This window comes from Nelumbo nucifera, chromosome 2, assembly GCF_055504915.1.
Source record: "Nelumbo nucifera cultivar China Antique chromosome 2, China Antique-T2T, whole genome shotgun sequence".
In the NCBI taxonomy this organism is placed as follows: domain Eukaryota; kingdom Viridiplantae; phylum Streptophyta; class Magnoliopsida; order Proteales; family Nelumbonaceae; genus Nelumbo; species Nelumbo nucifera.
Genome location: NC_142650.1, coordinates 97,391,568 through 97,413,782, shown reverse-complemented (window position 1 = coordinate 97,413,782; position 22,215 = coordinate 97,391,568). Strand labels below are relative to the sequence as shown.

Genomic DNA, 22,215 nt, shown 5'->3' with positions numbered 1-22,215 from the left:
TTTGTTATTTTTAATTACTTAACTAATGTTGTGAAGTACAATTTACTAAGTTGTCATGGTTAATTACATTTAACTAAGTGCTTAAATTAACTAATGAAAGTTTCAAAGTTGGGTACATCAGATTTTTGTCTCATCACATAATTTCCATTTTTATATGACTAGTTACATTAGATTTTATTATTTTTTGTCTCAGAATCTTTTAAGACCCATTGTGACAAATGAATTAATTAATTCCAAATTGTGTATTGAAGAGGAAGCAAGCTCATATGGTCTCTCCTTATAAAGGGACATCAATTCTTTTAGGACACATTGTAACAAACGATTTTTGGGTTTTCTTTACTAGTTTCTCTTAATGGCTACGTGCTATGCAGCATGGTTTAACATTCCTTCTTTGCCTACTGCGCTGATGTTTCTTGGGTTTCTAATGGTTGTTTTTACTTCATACATAACAGGTCTCTCTCTCTCTCACTCTCACGCATGAAATGATAAAAGAAAGATCATTTCATCACGTGCTATTATAGTTTTCGTAGCATTTGAGTCTAGCTAGATAGCCTTGTACATTGATTTCATTCTTTTCATTCTACTGAAGTGTACATTGGAACTCATAGGTATGTAATGCTCCATGTTCCCAATGTCAAATACGCTCCAATTTCATACTCCCAATGATCGTTTTGGAGGGTTTCATGAAGGAATTCAGATCTCCTAAACACAAGAATCCTACCCACATTTACCGCGCAATGCATGCACACACGTGTGTGCATGGCATAATGGGGTGCTTCAGAGGTGCACTTTGCTCGCACTTTTGGTGCAAGGCTGACTGTTGAAACATCAACGGTCACGATTCGATCAGGTGTGATCAAAAGGCACAATTCAAAGTTAACAGTCATTAACTGTTAACTACCTTTTTAATAGTCATAATATTTGAAATTGTGACTATTCAAGGAGCCTTTCTTGAACCAGTACTTTCCTCTACTCCATAACCCTTCAGAAATTATTTAAGTAGCATAAATCAAACTTTTGTGCACACAAGTTTTTGAATTCTCTCTTGTCTCTCTAAGTTTGATCTGCTACTGTCTTATAAAAGGTTTTTCAAAGACTCTTCAATTTTGCTGGTTGCAGATTCTCGTCCAAGACTTTATTGTATCATAGGAACGAATTTGCTTATAACCCAATGTGAAGAATTTTATGGGATGCTGTTGTTGTGGGGTATATATGTGTTTGGTTCCCTCCCTACAATTTCTTCAAGTTATAGTCTTACCTCACAGTTCATTTCTAACTGAATTTATTAAGATTTTCTATTTTCATCATTTTGCGTTAGCCCTTTGTGATGTAATTTGGGAGAAATAGAAGATTCGGTGCCCATTGATTGATATTTTGTCTTTTCATGCTGGTGAAAGAAACCCTAGAATTAGCTCGTAAGAATCTTGTTGGGGTTTCTTTCAGAACCCAAGAATTTCAGTTAAGGCTGCATAGCGTAGATAAGTTAGTAGCTTTCGTACAGTTAAAAATGGTGACGGCCTTCGTCAGTCACACGGCTTTGAGGCAATTGTCCCAGTTCTTTGCGGCAGTTGTTTTCTTTCACACTACAGAGTATATTCTGGCGATTTTCTTTCACGGAAGATCAAGTGTAACCCTTTCCTGTACGTACTCTTCATTTTTGCATCTCTCGATTCAGTTTTTGTTGTTCTAATTTTTTTGCTTAAATCTTTAGTACTCTGAGGCTTTGCTTGAATTTGTTGTTGTTAAACTGCTGAGTGTTGAGCAGTCAATAAACAACGTGTTAGAAAATGAATGTTGGAAAAATGTGAATGTTAAGATGGATAAGTGGATAAACCATAAAGGATAGGATTTGGAATGAAGTTACAGTAGGAAATAAGTTGCCTAACATGATAACATTTGTTTTCTAGTAAATTTGCTAATTTTCTAAATGGAATAATCAAAATAGAAAGTGAATATATAAACCGTATAGAGGGCATATCATTCCATCCCTTGGAAGCACCGTAATATGATAAGATGCATATCCTAAGATTTTGGTGCAGTCCTTAACCCTCAGCAGGGCTTCCCTGTTAAGGAAGTTTGGCGCAGACCTGTTCCCCCTAAGATTTTGGTGAGGACTGTTATCATTTGCTAATTTCTTGTTCCTTTATTCCAGAGTTATGGAATTGGCTTCTTTCTTTGTTTGGGAGCAATTGGAACTTGCCAGCATATTTAAGATTGCTTTTTGATCCCTCTACTTTTGTTTGGCAGCAAAAAAGGGGTAAAATCATGTGGAGGTGTGCAAGAGCTGCATTAATATGGACAATTTGGGAAGAAAGGAATGTTAGAACTTTTTTGGAGAAGGAAAGGAAGAACCTTTAAGAGATTAAGGACTGTGTCTTGGTTAGGGTGATTCATTGGCTGAAATCTTTGGACTTGTTCCACCAATTCTCCTTTAATGACATTTGGAGGAATTGGGCAGCAGTGGCAAGTTGTTCCTCTTCCAAGATTAAAGTGAGAACAAGCTGGTCATCACCTCCTACAGGCTTCTTGAAGTTGAATTTTGATGGAAGCAGTCTAGGAAACCCAGGCCCTTTTGGGTTAGGTGGGGTATTGAAGAATGAAGTTGGGAATGCGATACTTATCTTCTCAGGTCCTTTAGGAGTGGGAGACTCTACTAGAGCGGAATTGTTTGCTGCCCTGCAAGGTGTACCGTTTTCTGTTCAATTAGGGGTGGAACAACTAATAGTTGGAGGTGACTCAAAGGTTGTAATAAGCTGGTTGCAGGACCCAAAGTCAGTAGTTTGGTGCTTCAGGAATGAAATTAAAAAGTTTAAGGTGCTGACAAGAAACATGGACCTAAGAATATAATGGGTGGGAAGATCAGCAAATGCTATGGCAGACTGTCTAGCCAAGCAAGGGTTAGATAGGGAAGTTTTGTATTGGGCACAACTGTAACTTATTGCTTTTGTTTTCTTCTTTAGTGGAGATATTGCAGCTTGCGCCTTTCCGAGGGCTGCTTGTATGTGGTAATATTTCCAAATTAATAAAAGGTTCTATCTATTTATCAAAAAAAAAAAAGATGCATTATCCTAATAAATTCTCTTCTTTTCTAACTAGAGCAATGAAATAGAAATTGGATATAGTAACTAGATATAAAGCATATCATTCCACTCCCTTTGGAAGCACCCTTGCCTTGAAGAGTGATTATGGTGAATCCATTGACCATGTTCCACCTTTATCAAATTGTTCTAGTGAAACATGAAAATTTCCTAAAGTATCATTAAGATTCTTTAATTAAAAGCCTTCTAAAGGAGCCAATTATGCCTTCCATTGATGTTTGGTCTTGAACTTTTCATTGCGGTTATAGAATAGTGCCCTGAGGTGCTACTCCATTTCTGCAAATGTTAATTTCTTGGTTGGTAGAGATACATCCAAAGTTGCATGTGAATTTTATACTATAAGTAACTCTTCTTTCTATCTTGCAAGCTCAAAACTCTGAATAACTGTAGATGGCTGGTGCATTTTCCCCCCAACTCAAACTTTATCTGCAAGGCTAGAAATAAAACAACTTACTAAAAATGATCAGAAAGACCGTGATGGTCCTAGTACCAATCTTTCAAACTTGGCTTTGTCTTCAAACTTTTCTCCCGATTTGTTGAAGATGGTGGAGCGTGGTATTTCCAAACTTGGAGAGGCGTTTGAGAGAAATATGTGCTTTTGTAAATTTGGCTGGTAGAGAACTTGATTATAGCTAGTAGAGGACTTGTGCATGGCCCCTGTGCAAGGATGACATGCACAAATTGAGAAATGGTCCAAATTTTCTTGATCAAAAACTTGATTATGGAATAAGAATTTGAATTATCATTTTCCTCCCAGATCTGAAAGGTGTGATCTATTCTTCTATATTTCAGATCTGAAACTCTTCTACTTTTTTGTTCTTTATCCCATCTCAGATCTGATTTTCCTCCTTAATGTGAAGATTATAGGATTTCTCCTTCCTATCCTTTCTTGTTCTATATACTAATTTGTTCTTGTCAATACTTTCCGGAAAAAAAAAGAAACAACGTTTTTTTCATTGGATAGTTTTGATAGCTAGAAACTGGGTGAAGAATTTACTGTTATAATCTGTATATAATGATTAACAAGTAGTTTTGCTCCCAAAATTTGTTGAACTTATTATGCTTTTCTAATGCTAAATATCCTGTGCAATTAAAATTTGTCTTAATATTGTTTAAAATTTCTCTGAACATTCTATTTTTTATTTTTTTGATAGTTATAACGAAATACTTTATTAAGAAAATCATCAAGGTTCATTTATCAAAAAAAAAAAAAAGAAAATCATCAAGGTTACAAGGATCCACAGAGAGGTGCAAGGTGCAACCTCTCAAAAAAAGCAACAACAGATTACAACATTGCTCCCTAGAAACCCCTTGCTTGGCTAGAGTATCTGCCATGTTAGCCAATCCTCTTTGCCACTGTAGTCTTAAAGTCATATTTACTGGCAAGCCATTTGAATCTCTTTATCTCCTCCCTATAAGTTTAGATTACTAACTCCATGTTCCTCAGCCAGCCAGTCACCAACTTGCCATCCCCTTCAATGACTATTTATCAAAATTCATCTGCCTTGCTTGCTATACTCCTTGAAGAGCAGCAAGGCACTTAGCGCTGATCAAGTTCCCCACATCTGCTGGACCTGAGAACAGAGCCACTACACTTCCTTCTTTATCTCTAAAAGCACCCCGTATACCTGAAGGGCCTGGGTTGCCCTGATTGCTTCCATCAAAATTAAGTGTAATAAAATCATCCTCAGGAGGTGACCAATTGGAGATGATCCTCTCCTCTTTTTTGATCAATAACTGAATGGGATTCATTAAATATGATTCAAGAAACTACAAAGAGAAGAGGGGAGATAAACTTTCTTAGCTCCCCTCAAAAGGTAAAACAAAAATTACAACATACTAACATAGCCCGAAAAAAAATTGCTTCTTCCCACCCCTTGCTTGGTCAGAATATCAGCCAAACAATTAGCATCTCTCTTAGTCCAATGCAGCTGAATTTCCATGCCTTGTGTCAGGTACTTGAACTCCCTTTTTTCATTTATGTAATCCCACCAGCCTATCTCCACCTTTTTTGAAGCCATCCAATAACAAGCTTTGAGTCCCCTTCAATTGTTAGCTTAGAAATATTTAATTCCTTGGCCTTCTGAGTTCTTTCCATCACAGCATAAATTTTTGCTCTCAACGAGTTACCCACTCCAATAGGGCCTGAGAAAAGAGCCCTAATGAAACCATCCTCATCTTTGAAAACACCTCCAATACTTGAAGGTTCAGGATTGCCCTCGCTACTGCCATCAAAATTCGGCTTGATAAATCCATTGGTAGGAGGGGGTCCAGGAAGGTCTAACAACAACTCTTAATGGAGCAGAGTCGGCCACTTTCCTCTACTTTCTCATCAGATGATCCTCTCATTTGAAGATCTATTAGCCATTGATGCCCAATTTCTCCAAATATCATCAAAATGAAAATTGTGAGAATAAATCCACTGTTTTACCCAATATATCTCACTCTTGTTGCAATTTTGCCCCTCCTTTTTGTCCATCTGAAAGTAGAAGGATCAAAAACCTATGTAACTTCAAAGGTAAAGTCCACCTACATCCAAATAAAGAGATTTGTAGTAAAAGGACAGGAGATTAGAAGGTGTTAACAACTCTCCCCATTAGCTTTGCAGAGAACACACCAGTTTGGAGACAAACAAAGAAGAGGCCACTTCTTTTATAGATTATCCAATGTATTAATTTTACTTTTACCATAATAAACTTTCCAATATTCTATTTCTTCTCAATTATTTCCTTGATATTTTATCTCAAAATTGGTCAATTTTATACCATTTCAGGATTTACTTACAACTTTTAGGCATTATTTTTTGGACTGAGGCTTACTGCAAAAAATCTTAAATTGTGAACCTCAAGGGGGACAAACCATCTAAATAGGCTTAACATTGTAGAAGATTTTATTTTTTTCTGTCTTTATATGTTTTGTTGAAGTTCTCAGGGGCTGTTTAATAACGGCTGAAGTAGATGAACTGAGAAGCTTATTCCTTAACGACTGATGCTAAATTTGGATAGATTACTATGCCCTTGAATATTTTATTACTTAGTTATTTTGTCCACTATAAGACAAAGCAATAACTTGTTCAGTTCAGCAACTTCAGCTGTTATTAAACAGTCCTTCAGATTATATTGTTGCACTTTCATTCAACTATGTTTAATAGTGGGGTTTCTGGCTACTTACTATTTGAGTAAGAAAATATTTCTTGATCCAATTGCAGCACTTCTGATCAGCAAAAATTATGTTATAGCATTGAGCTTCTCATTGTTGGAATACATGCTTGAGATTGCTTTCTTCCCTGGACTCAAGGAACTTTGGTGGATAAGCAACTTGGGCCTTGTGATGGTGCTATTAGGAGAGATAATACGAAAAACTGCAATTATAACAGCTGGACATGCCTTTACACATATGATCAGGAAATATCATGAAGAACATCATATGCTGGTTACTCATGGAATTTACAGGCAAGTATTATACAAAATGGGTTAGGTAACTGCATATTGATCATGGAACTCTATTTTACTGCAACAGCTTAAAAGAATTTTATAGAGCTCAGTGATTATGTTGTCTTCTTGAAAGGATCCTCCTCATCATCAGTAATCTAACCTTAGAACTAGATAAGGAACACAGACTGAAATAGGCACTGATAGAATCCATGTTCATTGCCTATACTGTACACATTTTGCACATGCAGCCATAGTTTTCAAGGTGCCAATGCTAGGCTAGGTCATAGGGGGCACTGGGCACCTTATTGCCTAGTTGACTAGGCAATTACCTAGGTTTCATAGCAACCAGCAATCATCTTTCACTAGTAATTATCAATGACCTTCATAAAAAATGAACTTCATATTAAACATAGAAAATCAACTATTTTTTGATTGGTAACAGGTAACTTCATTGGTTTGAAAAAAATGAAATATATATACAAGAATGACAAAGTGCCATACATCCCAGTACCCAAAGAGGCGAATGTGTTGATTGGACAAAATTTTAAGTTCATCATTGCTTATCGGTTTAAGTTTTGAAGTGTTCAAGGGTTCAAGAGTTCAAGACAGCATGCACCAACACATGTCTTGATTGAAAACCTAACAAATAAGAAAGTAATGAAAAGAAACTAGTATATAAACTTACAAAATGAATAACTTAGTGTAATAATGTCTATTTTATTTAACTTTGATGGTAGATCTCTAGGCAACCCAAGACCGGCAGATATTGGAGGTGTAATTAGAGATTCAACAGGTACTATCAAATCTCTGTTTTCAATTCAGGCCCCATTGGAATTAACGATTCTGTTAAAGCGGAAGTATTGGTGCTTCTGCAAGGACTGAGGATAGCTAAGAAACTTGGAATCAAACTTTGGAGGTGGAGGGACATGCTAAAGTTGTTATTTCTTGGTTGAACAGCAGTATTCCAGGAGCATGAGCTTATAGGCAGACAATAAAGGAAATTCAGTTTTTATCCAAGGAAGTGGGGACTACCTTCAACTGAGTTAGGAGATCAAGTAATCAACAAACAGAATGGCAGATTATATGACTAAACAGGGAATGTATTGAGACACTTGTTTTGCGCTGAACTGTAATTGCTGTTATTGAAAATATGGGTGTCTGGGCACCTATCCAGTACCTTTGCAATCTTACTTATCTTTAACCAATAAAATTTGTTGCTTATCAAAAAAATATCTATTTTATTATTATAATCTCAATAACTAAAAAATATAAGAATATAGTGCCATGTGGAAAATAGCTAGGCACTCAAGTGAGGTGACCCTCCATAGGCATCTTTTCACCTAGGTGCCCACTTAGGCATTGCCTTGACAGTTATGCATGCAACGTGGTTCCACCATGGAGATGGGTGTAGAGAAGTGTACTGGTTCTTCCCAATTGTGAGATCTACACTCTTTTGGGTGGCCAAGCATTGCAAAACCTGGGCGGCCTAGATGGTGCCTATTTGTAGATTGGAATGCATTTAGTACTTGGTCTTGTTTGAAATAAATGGTTCTTGACCTGTTTAATGGGGCATCACAAGCTTCCTGCACATGTTTACTTTTGTAACACTGGTGTGGAGAGTAGCTTCTTTTGTCTTTACACAATAATTCAACTTTGTCATTAAGTTGCGGCTCAAAGTTAGTTTATGAGTAAAGTGCATTGGTGTTTTAATTTGAGGATCCCAGAAGCTGATCTATTGGGTTTTAGAAGTTTTGACTGGGCGATGAAGATTTCATTGAAAATTTATTGGGGTTTTCTGGGCATTGAAGGTTTGCACAAAGATTTCATTGTCACATATTGACATGGTAATAATGAAATTCAGTTTCAACGTTCGATGAAAAAGCCCAACATGGACGGATCAAATGCCACATTTATCACTTTGATTCCAAAGAAGAGGGAGGCCAAAACTCCTAAAGACTTTAGACCAATAAGTCTCATTGGGAGTGTTTACAAAATTCTGTCAAAGGTCTTAGCAGAAAGACTAAAAAAGGTGTTACCCTCGATCATCTCTCCTTTCCAAGGAGCTTTTGTAGAAGGAAGGCAAATTGTGGATTAAATCTTAGTGGCTAATGAATGCGTTGGGGAAAGAAAAAAGGGTAGAGAAAAGGGGCTGGTTTGTAAGGTAGATCTAGAAAAAGCCTACAACCTAGTTAATTGGGAAGTCCTTCTAAAAGTATTAGAAAGACTGGGATTTGGAGATAAATGGAGGGCTTGGATCAAAGGATGTTTAAGTTCATCTCATTACTAAATTCTAATTAATGGTACAACAAAGGATTTCTTCCCGGCCAGGAGAGGAATTAGGCAAGGTGACCCTCTATCCCCATTCTTGTTTACCCTAGTGGCAGAAGTGTTAAGTAGAATGGTGGCAAAAGCTAATGCTCAAGGCCTTATTAGAGATTGGAGGGTAGGTAGAAATTGAGTGATTGTTACCCATCTCCAATTTGCAGATGACACCATATTTTTTTGTGAAGGAAACAATGAGGAAGTGGTGGAAAATTTTAGGGGGCTGCTGAATAATTTTATGGGAGTAACAGGGCTAAGGATAAATTGGACCAAAAGTGGAATTGTAGGGGTCAATATCAATTTAGAGGAAGGAGAACTAATGAGATTTGCAGAGATCTTGGGGTGTGAGATCAGAAGCTGGCCTATTAGTTACCTAGGTCAGTTGGGTTTTGGAAACCAGTTTTAGAAAGGTTTGATAGGAAGTTAGCCCTTGGAAGAGGAATTACATTTCTTTGGGTGGAAGAATAACCTTGATTAGAGCCACTCTAGCAAACCTCCCCACCTATTTCCTTTCAGAATCCCTTCCAAGGTAGCAAGGTGCCTAGAGAAGTATATGAGAGATTTCCTTTGGGACCCAGGAGGGGAAGGGAAGGATCACTTGATCAAGTGGGATCAGGTTAGTAAACCTAAGGAACAAGGGGGTTTAGGAATTGGGAACATCCTTTTAAGGAACACAACTCTACTAGGTAAGTGGCTTTGGAGGTTTCCCTTTAAGGGTGACAAATTGTGGCACAAAGTGGTAGAGAGCATTCATGGGGTGCCTGGAAATGGTTGCGATGCAAAAGTTTTCCCTCACAGTTCTTCAGCTTCTCCTAGGAAAGCAATTCATGAAATCTACCCTACTTTCCTCAATTCCATCCGGTTTGATGTGGGACAAGGTACTAGAATTTCGTTTTGGGTAGGGGAAACCCCACTGAAAGACCAATTCCCTGATCTCTTTGCGCTATCTAACCTTAAGGGGGAAGCTATATCCATGTTAGGATCATTGTTTCCAAACAGTGTGAATTGGAATTTGGGCTTTAGAAGGGGATTAAGGGAAAATGAGTGTAAATCTTTAATCTGATTGCTGGACCCCCTAGGGCAAATCCACTTGGACCCTTTGTTGGAAGTCTTTAGAATCTGGGTAGGCTCTCCAGACGGCCTCTTTTCTTGCTCCTCTTTCTTCAAAGTACTTGCTTCCCCCAACCTTCTAGGTGGGATTTTCCCTGTGAAAGAAATTTGGTGTAAGCCTATTCCCCCGAAGATCCAAACCTTCTGTTGGGAAATATTCTTTGGTAAGGTAAACACTTGTGATACGCTGCAGAAAAGAAGGCCACATATTTGCCTATCTCCTCATGTGTGTTCATTGTGTAAGGAAAGTGGTGAGACCCTTTCATTTAATGATATCCTATTCTTTTGTGCATCGAATTTGGGAATTCTTTTGTACTCTCTTTGGCTGCAAGTGGGTTCCCCCTCAAAATGTGGTAGGACTCTTCAACCATGATTTCTTGAGACAACGAAAGAAAGGAGGGATGGTAATGTGGAAAGCAACAAAGGCAGCAATTTGTTGGGTAACATGGGAAGAGAGGAACAACAGAATTTTCTTGGAAAAAAGTAGAACAATAGAGGAAGTGATTGATAGTATCAAGGTGAAAGTAGCCCATTGGGTAAAACCCTTGGATAGCACAATTTTTGAAGTAGCACCCATCAAAATTCAGCTTTACTTTATTGCCTTCTGGTGGCTTCCACTCCAGCCTTACTATATCTCTTACTCTCAAAAATTGTGCTACTTCAGACCATGTTCTCAGGACCGATTGGCAATGGAAACTTGCTGAAGGCTGAACTATTGGCATTATTATAAGGGTTAAAGCTAGCCAAACAACTAGGATGTAGACATGTTGAAGTGGGGAAGGAGACTCAAAAGTAATAATTTCATGGGTAACAAATAGCAGCCATACCCCATGGACGTTTAAACATGTGATTAGGGAAGTGGAGAAGATTACAAAGGAGGTTGAGGCTGAATTTAAATGGGTCCAAAGAAGTGCAAATGGGCTAGCTGATGGATTAGCAAAACAGGGGGCATTGAGACAGCAATTATTTTGGGCTGCACTGTAATGAGGGGTAGAATAGAGTGATTAAAAGGGATCAACAATCCCATCACCAAGTTGTATAAACTGCTTATAATCTGAATTTTAATAAAATACATTTTTACTGATAAAAATAAATAAAGCTCAACATGGACAAACATTAGTCTTTTATTACAGAGGCACTAGTCTATAACAAGTATATCAGGAATTATATAGTTTTTCAGCTAATATAGAGCAAGCTGTTGTAGGGATCATACTTTAAGGAACCAAACCCCACTGGCAGGAGCTGGACTAAGCTGGGTGAACTGGACTTGGCTGGCCTCAGGATACCTAGGTGCTATGTCCTGTGTAGGTGAAAGAATCAGGTTTCATTTCTTTAAGTTCTGAACCATGCTTTCTTTAAATGTAAGAATGTAAAAATATCAATTATGTATTGTCAGAATTGAGACAGACCCTAGAATGGGGAAATCATAAGATAACCTAGTAACATTGATGCCCCCAAAAAAAAGAAGAGAAAAGAACATAAAAAGTGGCCTAGTACCATGGTTTTTTTGTGTGTTTATTTCTAGCAAATAAAAGCAATTTGTTCACAGAAGGGGAGCTACAAAAAGTTTTAAAACTAATAGGAAAGATCGATTAGAAATGAAGGGGTTGAATGAATGTGATGAAAATTTTCAACCAGAGTAGGATTTTAAATGTCAGCTTTGGTGTGTAATTTTGTTTGTTAGGTATGGGGGACATTATTATAGAGAGAAAATGTGCAAACATGGAAACAAAGTAGATTAATAAATATTAGCCAATTGGAGTGTGGCTATAATAAGTTGACATGTGCATTTTAATAGGCTACTATGAAATGAGTGTATGTTAAATATGTGAGAAGGAAAAGGAAGCAAAGAAAAAGTTGGAAGGGAAGTTCTCACCAACAAGGGGTTGGAGGAGCTTCATCAAGGTGGAAACGAAGGAGTTTCTGTTGGAGGAGATGTATCATCAGGAGACTACAGTCAAGGTTCGAGAGGGCAGGAAAGGTACAGTTCTCCTAGTGGGGGAGGCAGCTTTCTGGTTTTGAAGTTTTCTGGATGATGCTGTGCATGTAAGTTGGGGAGTGGATTGGAAAGACACCTTCAGATACTTGACTAAGAAATATTGTGCAGCAAGGAGGGACTTAAAAGGTTGGTTTGTGTCGTTAGAAGAAAGATTCAAGAAAGGGAAGACGCAAATGATCATAATCCCAGAAGGCAAAAACCTGGAAGGGTGGATAAGAGTTGCAAATGAACTTCACAAAGTGGTTAGGAAAAGCTGGTTGAAAAAGAACAGCTCAATGAAGGAAACAGAAGTAGTAGAAGTTATTGGTAAGAAGGGGGATTTGATGGAAAGAAGGAAGATATTAGAGAGATTGGGGCTTGAAGAACAATGCGAGAATAGGGACTCTGTGACAGTTGCTGTCTGCATTGGAACTAAAAATCTTGTTAAATGGGGAGAAAGGAGATTGGGAGCAGAGGCTAGTTGTAACTGGATAAAAATGAAGGATTGGAAAAGAACTTTAGAAGATGCAACAAAGAAGTTGGGGGTATCAAAGATACAGCAGTTCTCATACTGTTTAATGAAAGGAAAGCTATACTGGATGTGGGGAAGGAGCTGTGTTAATTGATAAATGGTCTTCATCATGCAACTTGATGAGGATTCATGGTGGATGCCTTCATCTGAATCTGCTGGAGCTGTCGTTCAATCTGTGGCAGAAATCTATACTAGAGAAGATTGTGGTGGCAAAAGAAGGTGGCTTGCTTTCCTACAACAAATGTAACTTGAGAGTGCTAAGCATGAGGATTGTTGGAGTCAAGCCAAAGGCTATTCCAAGATGCTTAGATCTATATGCTGATGGTCTTTGAAGCAAGGTGTGGGTGGCTTTGGAATTGGAAGTGGTGTTCTGGAATGGGAAGGTGAAGCAGGAGAAGACAATGACATCGCTAGATGGGTTACAACTTACAAGTGCGACGAAGGGTCAAGTAAAAAAGGGTCAGGGTGGGTTGGTCAAGGGTACCCATGTGTCATAACATGCTGTAGAGTGAGGCTCGAAAACTGAGGGGAAAAAGGGTTTAGGGTTCGAATAGCTCGAAAGACGGATGGAAGGAGAGAGTTGGGAGAGGATGATGATTGAGGTTTGAAAATTTCATTTGTTTTTCTTCTTCACCACTAGAAGCTGGTGCAGTAACACTCCTTGCCACCAAAAGAGCTTGCCGCCTCTATTCTTTCCTCTGTTCTCTCAGGTGCTGGCAAACTGCTTCTATTTTCTTCTTTCATTCCCTTTGCTGCTGGTTCTATCTTGGGGCTGAGCATCACTGAGGCTTTGGTTGTAGTCTACAACAATTGACATGGGTTTGGTTGTAGACTCGCAACAAACGACACTTGTCATGGGATCCTTAGGGCATTTGCTGTTTCGAGGGTTCTGTTGCCAATGAAGGCCTTTGGGAAGGAAACCCTTGGATCAATGATGCTTTGGTACTGTAGGGTTAGGGCTCCACCTCCAGATCTCATTGACTCGTCCTAGTTTTCACCAAGAGATCCGATCACGGGTAGCTGTTACTGGCGTACACAAGACCAATTCAATTTTTTGCAATTGAACAGGTATGATAATATTTTTGATATTCTTTTAAAATTTATTTTTTCCTGTTTAATTTATACTGGTTGTTGGAATTTTGGTGCTTTTGGTTTTCCATTTTCTTTCAATTTCTTGCAATATTTATATTTTTTGATTTTTTCCTATATTGTTTTTTGCATTTTCATATTTTTCTAGAATTTCCAGTGTTTTAATAATCTGTTATTTTTTTGAAATTTCTGTTTTTAACAATTTATACATTTTCCTGTATTTTTTGTTATTTATTTGTAATTTTGTGTTTTTCTATATATTTTTTTTGTATTTTATAATTTCTTCTATTTTCTGCAATTTTTATATTTTTCTGAATTTCTGCATTTTTTGTATATTTTATTCTTCTGCAATTTTCTATGTTTTTTACAATTTCTGTTTTTATGTAAAATGATACTTTCATTTAAATTTTTTATTATATTTTATTTTTTCTGTAATTTCTGATGTTTTACATGAAATATATTTATCATTTTCAGTGTTTTTATGCATTTTTTGTTTATTTGAAAAATATTTTTTTAACATGTTTTATGTTTTCTTAGTTGAAATATGTATTTCTGTGTTTTTAAGCATTTGAGATGGAGAAAAAAAATATTGATAAAAAAATGTCCAATTTGGATTAGTGGGTAATATGGGTGAGTCAGGGAGGGTTGTCACCCACTAACATCAATAAATATGGGTGGCAAATGGGTTAGAGGGTCATTATGGGTAGGTTGGTCAACCCATACCCATCCCAACCCAATCCACCCATTTGCCACCCCTAAACATTTGTTTTTGTTTTTGTTTTTTTCTTTTTATGAATGCGGAATAGATGACAACACCCCTAAACATTTGTTAGCACCCAGGTGAAGCCATCCTCCATATTTTTCAGTTTGACCGACACTGTGTACTAATAGCTAGTTACTCTTATTCCCCTCTATCCTTTTACTAATAGTCTAATACCAATATTTTCTTGCTGAATCTTCAAGAAATGACTCCAATGTTTTGTGCATCAATCCCACCCATCAATCTTGCAAATGTCTTGAGCAATGTTTTAAAATGCGGATGCGTGATGCTAGGCATTCCACTACCTTGAGGTGTGAGGCATAGTTCAGAACGTAAGAGGTGTAAGCCTCCTGAACATACGCCTCCTTAAGAGGAGGGGGGATGAGGAGGAAGAAGATGCAGAAGAATCTCATTTTTCTTTATTTTTAATAAAAATCTTTTATATTAAGAAGAATGAAGATGCATAGCACTAGTTAAAAGGGGGGCTGGGGGTGGCCAAGGGGTCTGGGGGCTTAGCCTCCGACCCATTTTCTTTACCCTTATCTTTTCTTTCTTTTTCTCTTTTTTTTTTCTTCTCTTTTTTTCTTTTTCTTTCCCTTCCCTTTCTTTTCCTTTCCTTTCCTTTCCTTCCTTTCCTTTTTTTCTTTCTTTTTTCTTTTTTTTTTCCTGTCCTTTTACATGAGGTGTGCATGAGGCATACGCCTCATGAAAAAAGCATATGAGCCTCAGGGCGTTTGGGGTGCCTCACTTGGAGTCGTGCCTCCTGGTGTATGCCTCCCACGCCTTTTAGAACACTGGTCTTGAGAATCCACTGTCTCCAATTTTTTTCCATGCGATCTAAATATATTACATCCCTTACTGTTCCCGCCCAAATCGTACTGGAATTTCGAGGTCTGCTCAGAAGTATCACTGCACAGGCAGCAACAACCAAATTATCAGCCACCTCTCTGGTATCGCCAGATGACACCTCCCTTTTATCCCCATTGATAGATCCCTGTTAATTTTGTGGCTAATCAACAGAGTGCCAATTGCTGACTCATGCTGATGAGGGCATCCCACCAAATACGGTTGAGGTTTTATTGGCAAGAATAAAAGAATAGCATGTTCAGATATTATTTTGGACTAGACTAAGCTGTCCAACTCTGAAAAGTTTACTTTGTGTACATCACTGTGGCATGTTTTCCCAAAACAATGGTGCCCTATTCACCTATCTATCAAAATAAAGGGTGTCCTATTCCCCCAATGATTTTGTCATTGAGTCAGCCCATTGAACTTTATTGTTAACAGATTGCTGTTCTTTGCACCCAATTGAACTTAAACACCCAGTTCTGCAGATAGATGCATGATCTCTCACATGACGAGTCTGTAAAGCCAAGAAGCTTTTCTCTTGTCCCTTAGCCTGCTTATTACAAATTTGGAGTCCCCTTCCATAATCAGATTTCTGGAATCAAGTGGGTGTTTGGTTGGAAGAATTGATTTATCAATACATTTCCTCAAGAATCTCTGATTTTTTGGGGTTTGCAGAATACTGATTTCTTCATGAAAATATATTTGGTAGAAATAATGCTGATGAAACAGTTTCTCAAAAAAATATGGAACTGTCACAGCATTATTGGTTTGTAAATTATTGGCATGGACATGTCAGTTCCCTGTTAGGAATCAATTCAAAGCACCAAAAACTGGACTAACCAACTCCACTGATTTTTAAGGAATCAGTCTTACCAAAGAGGACTTTTCACGTGATTTGGGGAACCAGCTGATGTAGAAAATCTAAAAATTGGAATTAACAAATTGATTCCTCCAACCAAACATCCCTTGAGTAGTTTATGCAGCCTTAAACCTTGTAACACTGCTAGACTTAACGTTTGGTTTATTTTCAACTTGTGCATTTACTCTGGTTAGTATTTGTGATCCTGTCAGAGCTCAGACTATGGCATTGCTTTTAAAGATGTATTCATTGGTTTATAGAGCGTGGAGGTTTATGATGAGTCTTAGGTGGTCACTGGTTGGACTAAGAGATGGTTCTTGTAGCTTGAGTTGTATTCATGGGCAAGATTTTAAAAGACTAAAGGCGTAGTTGAGGTGCTATGGCCCCAAAAGGTGATGTCTAAGCCTCAAGGCATAGTGAGGCATAAGCCTCAAAGAATAAAAAGAAAAATTGTTACAGCTTATAGATGATAAAAGTAATATATGAAAACCAAGATAAAATAATAGAGAAGAGGATACAAACATCCAAAATCCATAAACCAGAAGTTGTGTCTTATATAACCAATAAGTCCATCACCTCATCAATAAAATCTTGATCAATCCCAACATCATGAAGTAGTGATTCAAAAGTATGAAGTTGCTCTTGAGCATTTGATGCATCATTTTCAGTTATCCACTCATTATCAGATTCTATGTCATCTAAACAAAGTGGATCTTCTATAGTTTTTCTCTTGCTTCTCTTCGTCTCAACTTGAGATTGTACAAAATATATACTAATGAGTCTCTTTTGTTGTAGGCGGTTCCTTCTTTTAGTGTGGATCTATTCTTTTACAAGCCACAAAATCATAAATTAAAATTTATAAATTCATTAATATAGAATCAATCTTTAACATAGCATGAGTCTCACATATACTAACCACCAGTTACTTGGTGAAAAGAGTTCCAATTTTGTTCACAACCAGATGAACTACATGTGAGACTCAACACTTTCACAGCAAGCCTAGTCAACTCTCGATTTTCATCATCATATGCTAACCACCAATCAACTGTGAAAAAATGATAAGTTAGAAAATGTAACTTACTAGAAAAAAAAAAACAAATATAATGGTCAAAACTCTTGAGACTTAAAGAATTATAACATGCCAGGGTCCCTATTCTTTCTTGTAGAAATTGCCACTTTTTTTTTTCAAAAATTTTAAATGCTTTTCAAAATGCATCTAATTGAAGACCAGCATTTTCCCTTTCCTTTGGATCTGGAGTTAATTTCTCTATGTAGCTTAACAAGCCAAGTTTGATGTGTGGATGGTTAAGACGGTTGGATTCATATTGGAATTGTGGATTAAGAGAATAAGCTGCAACATGCAAATATCAGTGCATTTGATCATTCTACCTCCTATCAATTATCTTCCAAATAAGCTCATACTTTGTTATTTAATTGTTCAAATTTTTAGCAATTTCCTGTTTTGTCTTATTCATTGCATTGTCCTGATAACTCCAATCCTTGAAGGCCCAGGGTTGCCTTCACTACTGCCATCAGAATTCAGCTTAATGAAACCAGAACATGGTGGATTCCATTAAGAGAGCCATTTCTGCTTGGAGCTGAATCTGCCACTTCCTTCCAACTATTCAGCAGAACCACGGTAGGAACATCATCGAATAGGTCCACTGATTTTATCCAATGAACCACCATGTCAGTAATCACCTCAATTTAGTTCCAGCTGCCAACCTCTATCTAGGCTTGGGACTGGCAGTGTAAGACAAGCAAAGCTCACACTGGTGGAGTTCTGCAAAAGCACAAATCTTGAAACTTATCCATACATAATCTAAATTATTAATAGAGGAGAGGGATTTGGAGAGTTTTCTGAAACATGGAACATAAACAACAATATCCCATCAGACTTATTTGTATTTATCTAATTGGTTGTTACCTTCATTGTTGACATTATCCTGCCTGGTATGATAATTGTTGTTGACTCACAAAATCATGAACAGATATGCAGAGAGATTTTCTTGATGCAAATACATGGTATTCTACTAGATTGAAACTAATTCTTGTCTTGTCAGTTTGGAGGATCTTTTTTTTCCTGTTCTTTAATTTCATTTTAGTATATTTTTTCAACATTTTGGGATATGTTCAACTTTTTGCCAGTTATTGTTGAATGAATAATCTTATTTTACATTATTTTCAACAATGATTTTTATATATGTCTGCACATTTCATTTCTTACCAGATTTATCCGTCATCCAGGATATTGTGGCTTTTTCATCTGGGCAACTGGTAGTCAGATAATGCTTTGCAATCCCTTATGCATTGTTGCTTTTGCACTGGTTACGTGGCGCTTCTTCTCAACACGGATACCGTATCCACTGTTCATTATTTTTTATAGTAAATGAAAAACAATTTATTGAAGAAATAAAGCCCCAGCCAATCAAGCAAGAAACCTAAACATCTGAGCAGTGAGCAGCAAGCAAAAGGAGAAGAAAATGCTGACAACCCTATATATTGCTGCTATACAAAATGAAACCCCATGTGGCAATAAAACCGCATAGCCCACCACCAAACTCCCAACCTCCAAAGGATAAACCATTCCGCCTATTCCTCAACTGCAAAACATTGAGAGGACACTAGAGAACATTGAACCCAGCAGCCGATCAACCCAGTCACAATTTGAGATTTACTTCTTCCTCTTCTGTATCTGTTTCTCCCTATGGTATTCTTCAAGAAAGCTAAATAAATCAATATGTTATGCTATAAGAAAAGAAGAAATCCATGAATAATTCCTGAGGCCCATACTAGCATCTCTGGAGGCTTTAAATCACAGTGCAAGATATAACATTCCCATAGTCCATGTATTTTTTGCACATAAAATCCTATTTACATTTTGTCGATTTGTGATGGGTGTCTCTAGTGCTTCTTTTATAAGTATAAATAAAAACCTAGAGAAAAGCTATAGTAGTCTAACTGTCCAAGTGCATTGATTTCTTTCAAAATACATTCTAGTACCATTAGTTATCTATGTGGGCTTAGAATTTTTTTTTTTTTTGATATTTTAACAAACTGATATCTTCTATGACTTGCATTTTTCATTAGTAATAATATTGACAGAGCCTCTTTTTGCTTTGTTTAGTAAAAGGGATTATGACACTTCTGACAGGGTTAAGAGGGCCTAAGGTTCCTTTAATGTGAGTTCTCTTTGCTTCTATCATACTTTGACCTATTTGTTCTAAATCCGAAACCTCTCTGACTTCCTGCCAAGGAAGTATTTCAGGAAGTTATTTCTGGTTTCATTATTACAGACTGTATTGCCACTTGTTTTCTAAGCTTTTTCATTGTTTTGCTTGGATTTAAGGTTCTCTTGGTAGTTGTTACAATATATAGCAGCTTGACCTAGGGCTGTCAATGGGTTGGTTCTACTCGAAACTGACAGACCTGAACCAACTGAACCAATTATATTGATTCTGTCTCTTGTTTGTTCCAAACCGACTCAGATCCGAACCGGTTATTTTGTTAATAATATATAAAAATTTCCTAATTTTTTTGTAATTTTTATTCTATTTTATGTTTGTAAGTGTAAAAATGATAGATAATATATAAGATAATTTTGATTAAAAACATTTGATTTATTAATACATGAATAATTTGTTATTTTACTGTCAGTTTTATTAAGATTGTATTATAAAAAACCAAGTTTTAGGTAATTTATTTAAATAATTATAGCTGTCAGTATAATTGGGTCTAATAGGGTTAGACTCGATCACTTATCGGGACATTCTGGGTCTATGTTTTTGTCCTGATTAATAATTGGGACAGGACTGGTACAGGCTGTTCCGAACCAGATCCAACACGTTGACAACCCTAGCTTGACCCAAGATCTGGATCTGGATCTGGATCCATCCCCATACAGGTTTGGATTCTCAAAAGACTCGTATTCCAAAATAAACTCTGGTCTGAATTTGGCGGTGAGGATCAAGTCATAACGAGTCTGGTCAATGTGGTCATATATGCAGATTCCTTTTAAGGATCCAAATCCACATCCAGGTCTATTTCCCCATCTGTATACGAGTCTGAATTTGGATGGATCAGCGATCCAAGTATCCAACTCGTTTCATGCTTTACTTTGTGCCATTGAATCCCCATGGACTGTATTGACATTAGTGTTTGGTTGGAACTTGGAAGTAACTCATCTCCTTTACTTGAACACATAATGCAGTATTCCAGCAATTATACAAGTTTCTTACACCCTGAAGCTTCCTTATCTTAAAGAAAACAGATATGAGGAGTATTTCTTAAGGCAGTTTTTTGGATCTGAGTACGAGGAGTATGCTAAAAGGGTTCCATCTGGCGTGCCATTTATAAAGTGAAGGGCCTGCAAATAACATTGTGAGCAATTTCCTAACAGGGTTTAAACCTGTTCTAATGTTGTGTGGGGTTGGATGGGTACAAGTTGAGAGGTAATGGCAATTTTCAAATGGGTTTTTGTCTCTTGTGTTTGGAGGATGGTTGAGGAATCCTGGGATTTCACCGCACATTAAAGCCTTCTATTGTAACATAGTAGAATGATCTTTAAGAGATGGAAGAAATCCTGCTTTTCTTTAGCAGTTTGATGTAAAATTGCCTCATTATGCTTTCATAATTTGATATCTGGTATCAGTTGGGATTTGTCTTGTGTACTATTTTATGACGGAAAAACACTTTTGTTCAGTTATCTCATGTTCCAACATATATATGCATGTTCACTCTCGATTGTGTTTTATTGGGCCATTGTACATATCTTCTTTCTAGCAAAAATCTGGAGTGATTTCATAATAGCCCTATATCATCGTCCTCAACCCTGCCCACCCATTTCAAAAATAAGTAAATAACATGCAAATTTCTTCAGGGAATTTATCAAAAGACAAGGGGTGTTGCATTATAGGTGGAGATTTTGATAAATAAAATCAGAAAATTAATAAAATTTTGAGGTGGAACAAAATGAAAATTTACTTAAATAAAACCTTAGTTTTTTTTTTTTCAAAGAAAAAATAAAAAATAAAACTTTAGGTTTTGGAGCAGAAATCTCTTTCTAATCTTTGCATTGATATCTTTTAGGGGTCTAAGAAGCTTTTTCTAGATTGACCACTCTCATACTGGAGCTTCCGTTCTCATTATAATATGAGATATTATTTTTACCATTAGAGTGCACCAAGCAATGACTCCTTGGCTCGCTATAGCCTATAGGTTGTTTAAGGAGACATCATCAAATGGCTTCGAGGATATTTATATCTAAACTGCTTGGTTTGCTTAGTTCGATTACTCCAGAAATGTTTGATTTTTCTGTTTTATTTTCCCTAGTTTGTTTTTGGTTGTTTTACTTGCCATTACCTAATTTTTGGTCCCAGGCTGAGCTATCCGGGATTTTGGGAGGGCGGTCTTGTTATGGAAAATTGGAAATTGAATATATCTTTATTTAAAGTGTCAAATTTCTACTTCTATATCCGATCTCTAGATGATGTTCAGTGCCTTTCTTGATTGTTGAACTCTATTTGCAGTGTAAATGAAATTGCATTAATACAAATGCATGAAATGTAAATCAGAAGAGTGCAAGTTCCGGTTAGCTTTTGCTTTAAATGTTTGTATAGTTTATTTTGCTTCATGCCTTCATCTACACTGAAACAAAATGTAACATTTCTATTAGTGGGCTTGCATGTTGATGGATTCAGTGGGAGAGTCTTATATAACCGTGTAAGTCACTCTTTGGATCATCAGCTGAATAAATTACTTGTTGCAATTTTGCAATCACAGGTCTTTTGTCCCCTTTGAAGTAGACGGACTACCGTTAACATCCTTTCAGGAGCTTTAAACAGGAGTAAACCAAAATTTGCACTCCTGTGTTTTTGCACTAGAGCAAATAAAATTACAATGCAAACAAACATGGCCACAGTTATTTTTTGGCAGAGCTAATATCTTGAAGTTGGTCTAATTCGTTGTAGCAGCACATCAGCTGACCATCTGCACACCATCACCACTACAAATATTTAGAAATCTTTGGCTGTTGGGGAGCTTCTTCAACATCACTCACTACACTTAAAACCCCACCCATTCAGTCCCCTGCTTGCCTTTTTTGTCAAACGAATATTTGAGGGAAATTACTCTTTTACCCCCACAACATGATAACCATGTGTCATGCCCAAGTAGACTTCCAACA

The 22,215-nt window shown here is 37.0% G+C and overlaps 1 protein-coding gene across 4 annotated transcripts; it reads left to right on the top strand.

Annotated features, from left to right (window-relative positions):
* The first annotated feature begins 1,061 nt into the window (after positions 1–1,061).
* LOC148802587 (protein-S-isoprenylcysteine O-methyltransferase B-like) lies at positions 1,062–20,784 on the top strand. Of its 4 annotated transcripts, none has more exons than XM_088899121.1 (4): positions 1,062–1,640; positions 6,307–6,550; positions 17,538–17,670; positions 18,262–18,396. In XM_088899121.1, exons 1-4 carry the CDS (start codon positions 1,385–1,387, stop codon positions 18,310–18,312), a joined length of 684 nt encoding a protein of 227 aa, XP_088755247.1. In that variant the 5' UTR covers positions 1,062–1,384; the 3' UTR covers positions 18,313–18,396. The 4 variants fall into 4 exon arrangements, with proteins under 4 accessions (XP_088755247.1, XP_088755248.1, XP_088755249.1 ...); XM_088899122.1 differs by having other exon boundaries at positions 1,063–1,640; positions 18,279–18,335; XM_088899123.1 differs by lacking the exon at positions 18,262–18,396 and adding an exon at positions 19,159–20,295 and having other exon boundaries at positions 1,066–1,640.
* Positions 20,785–22,215: the final 1,431 nt, after the last annotated feature.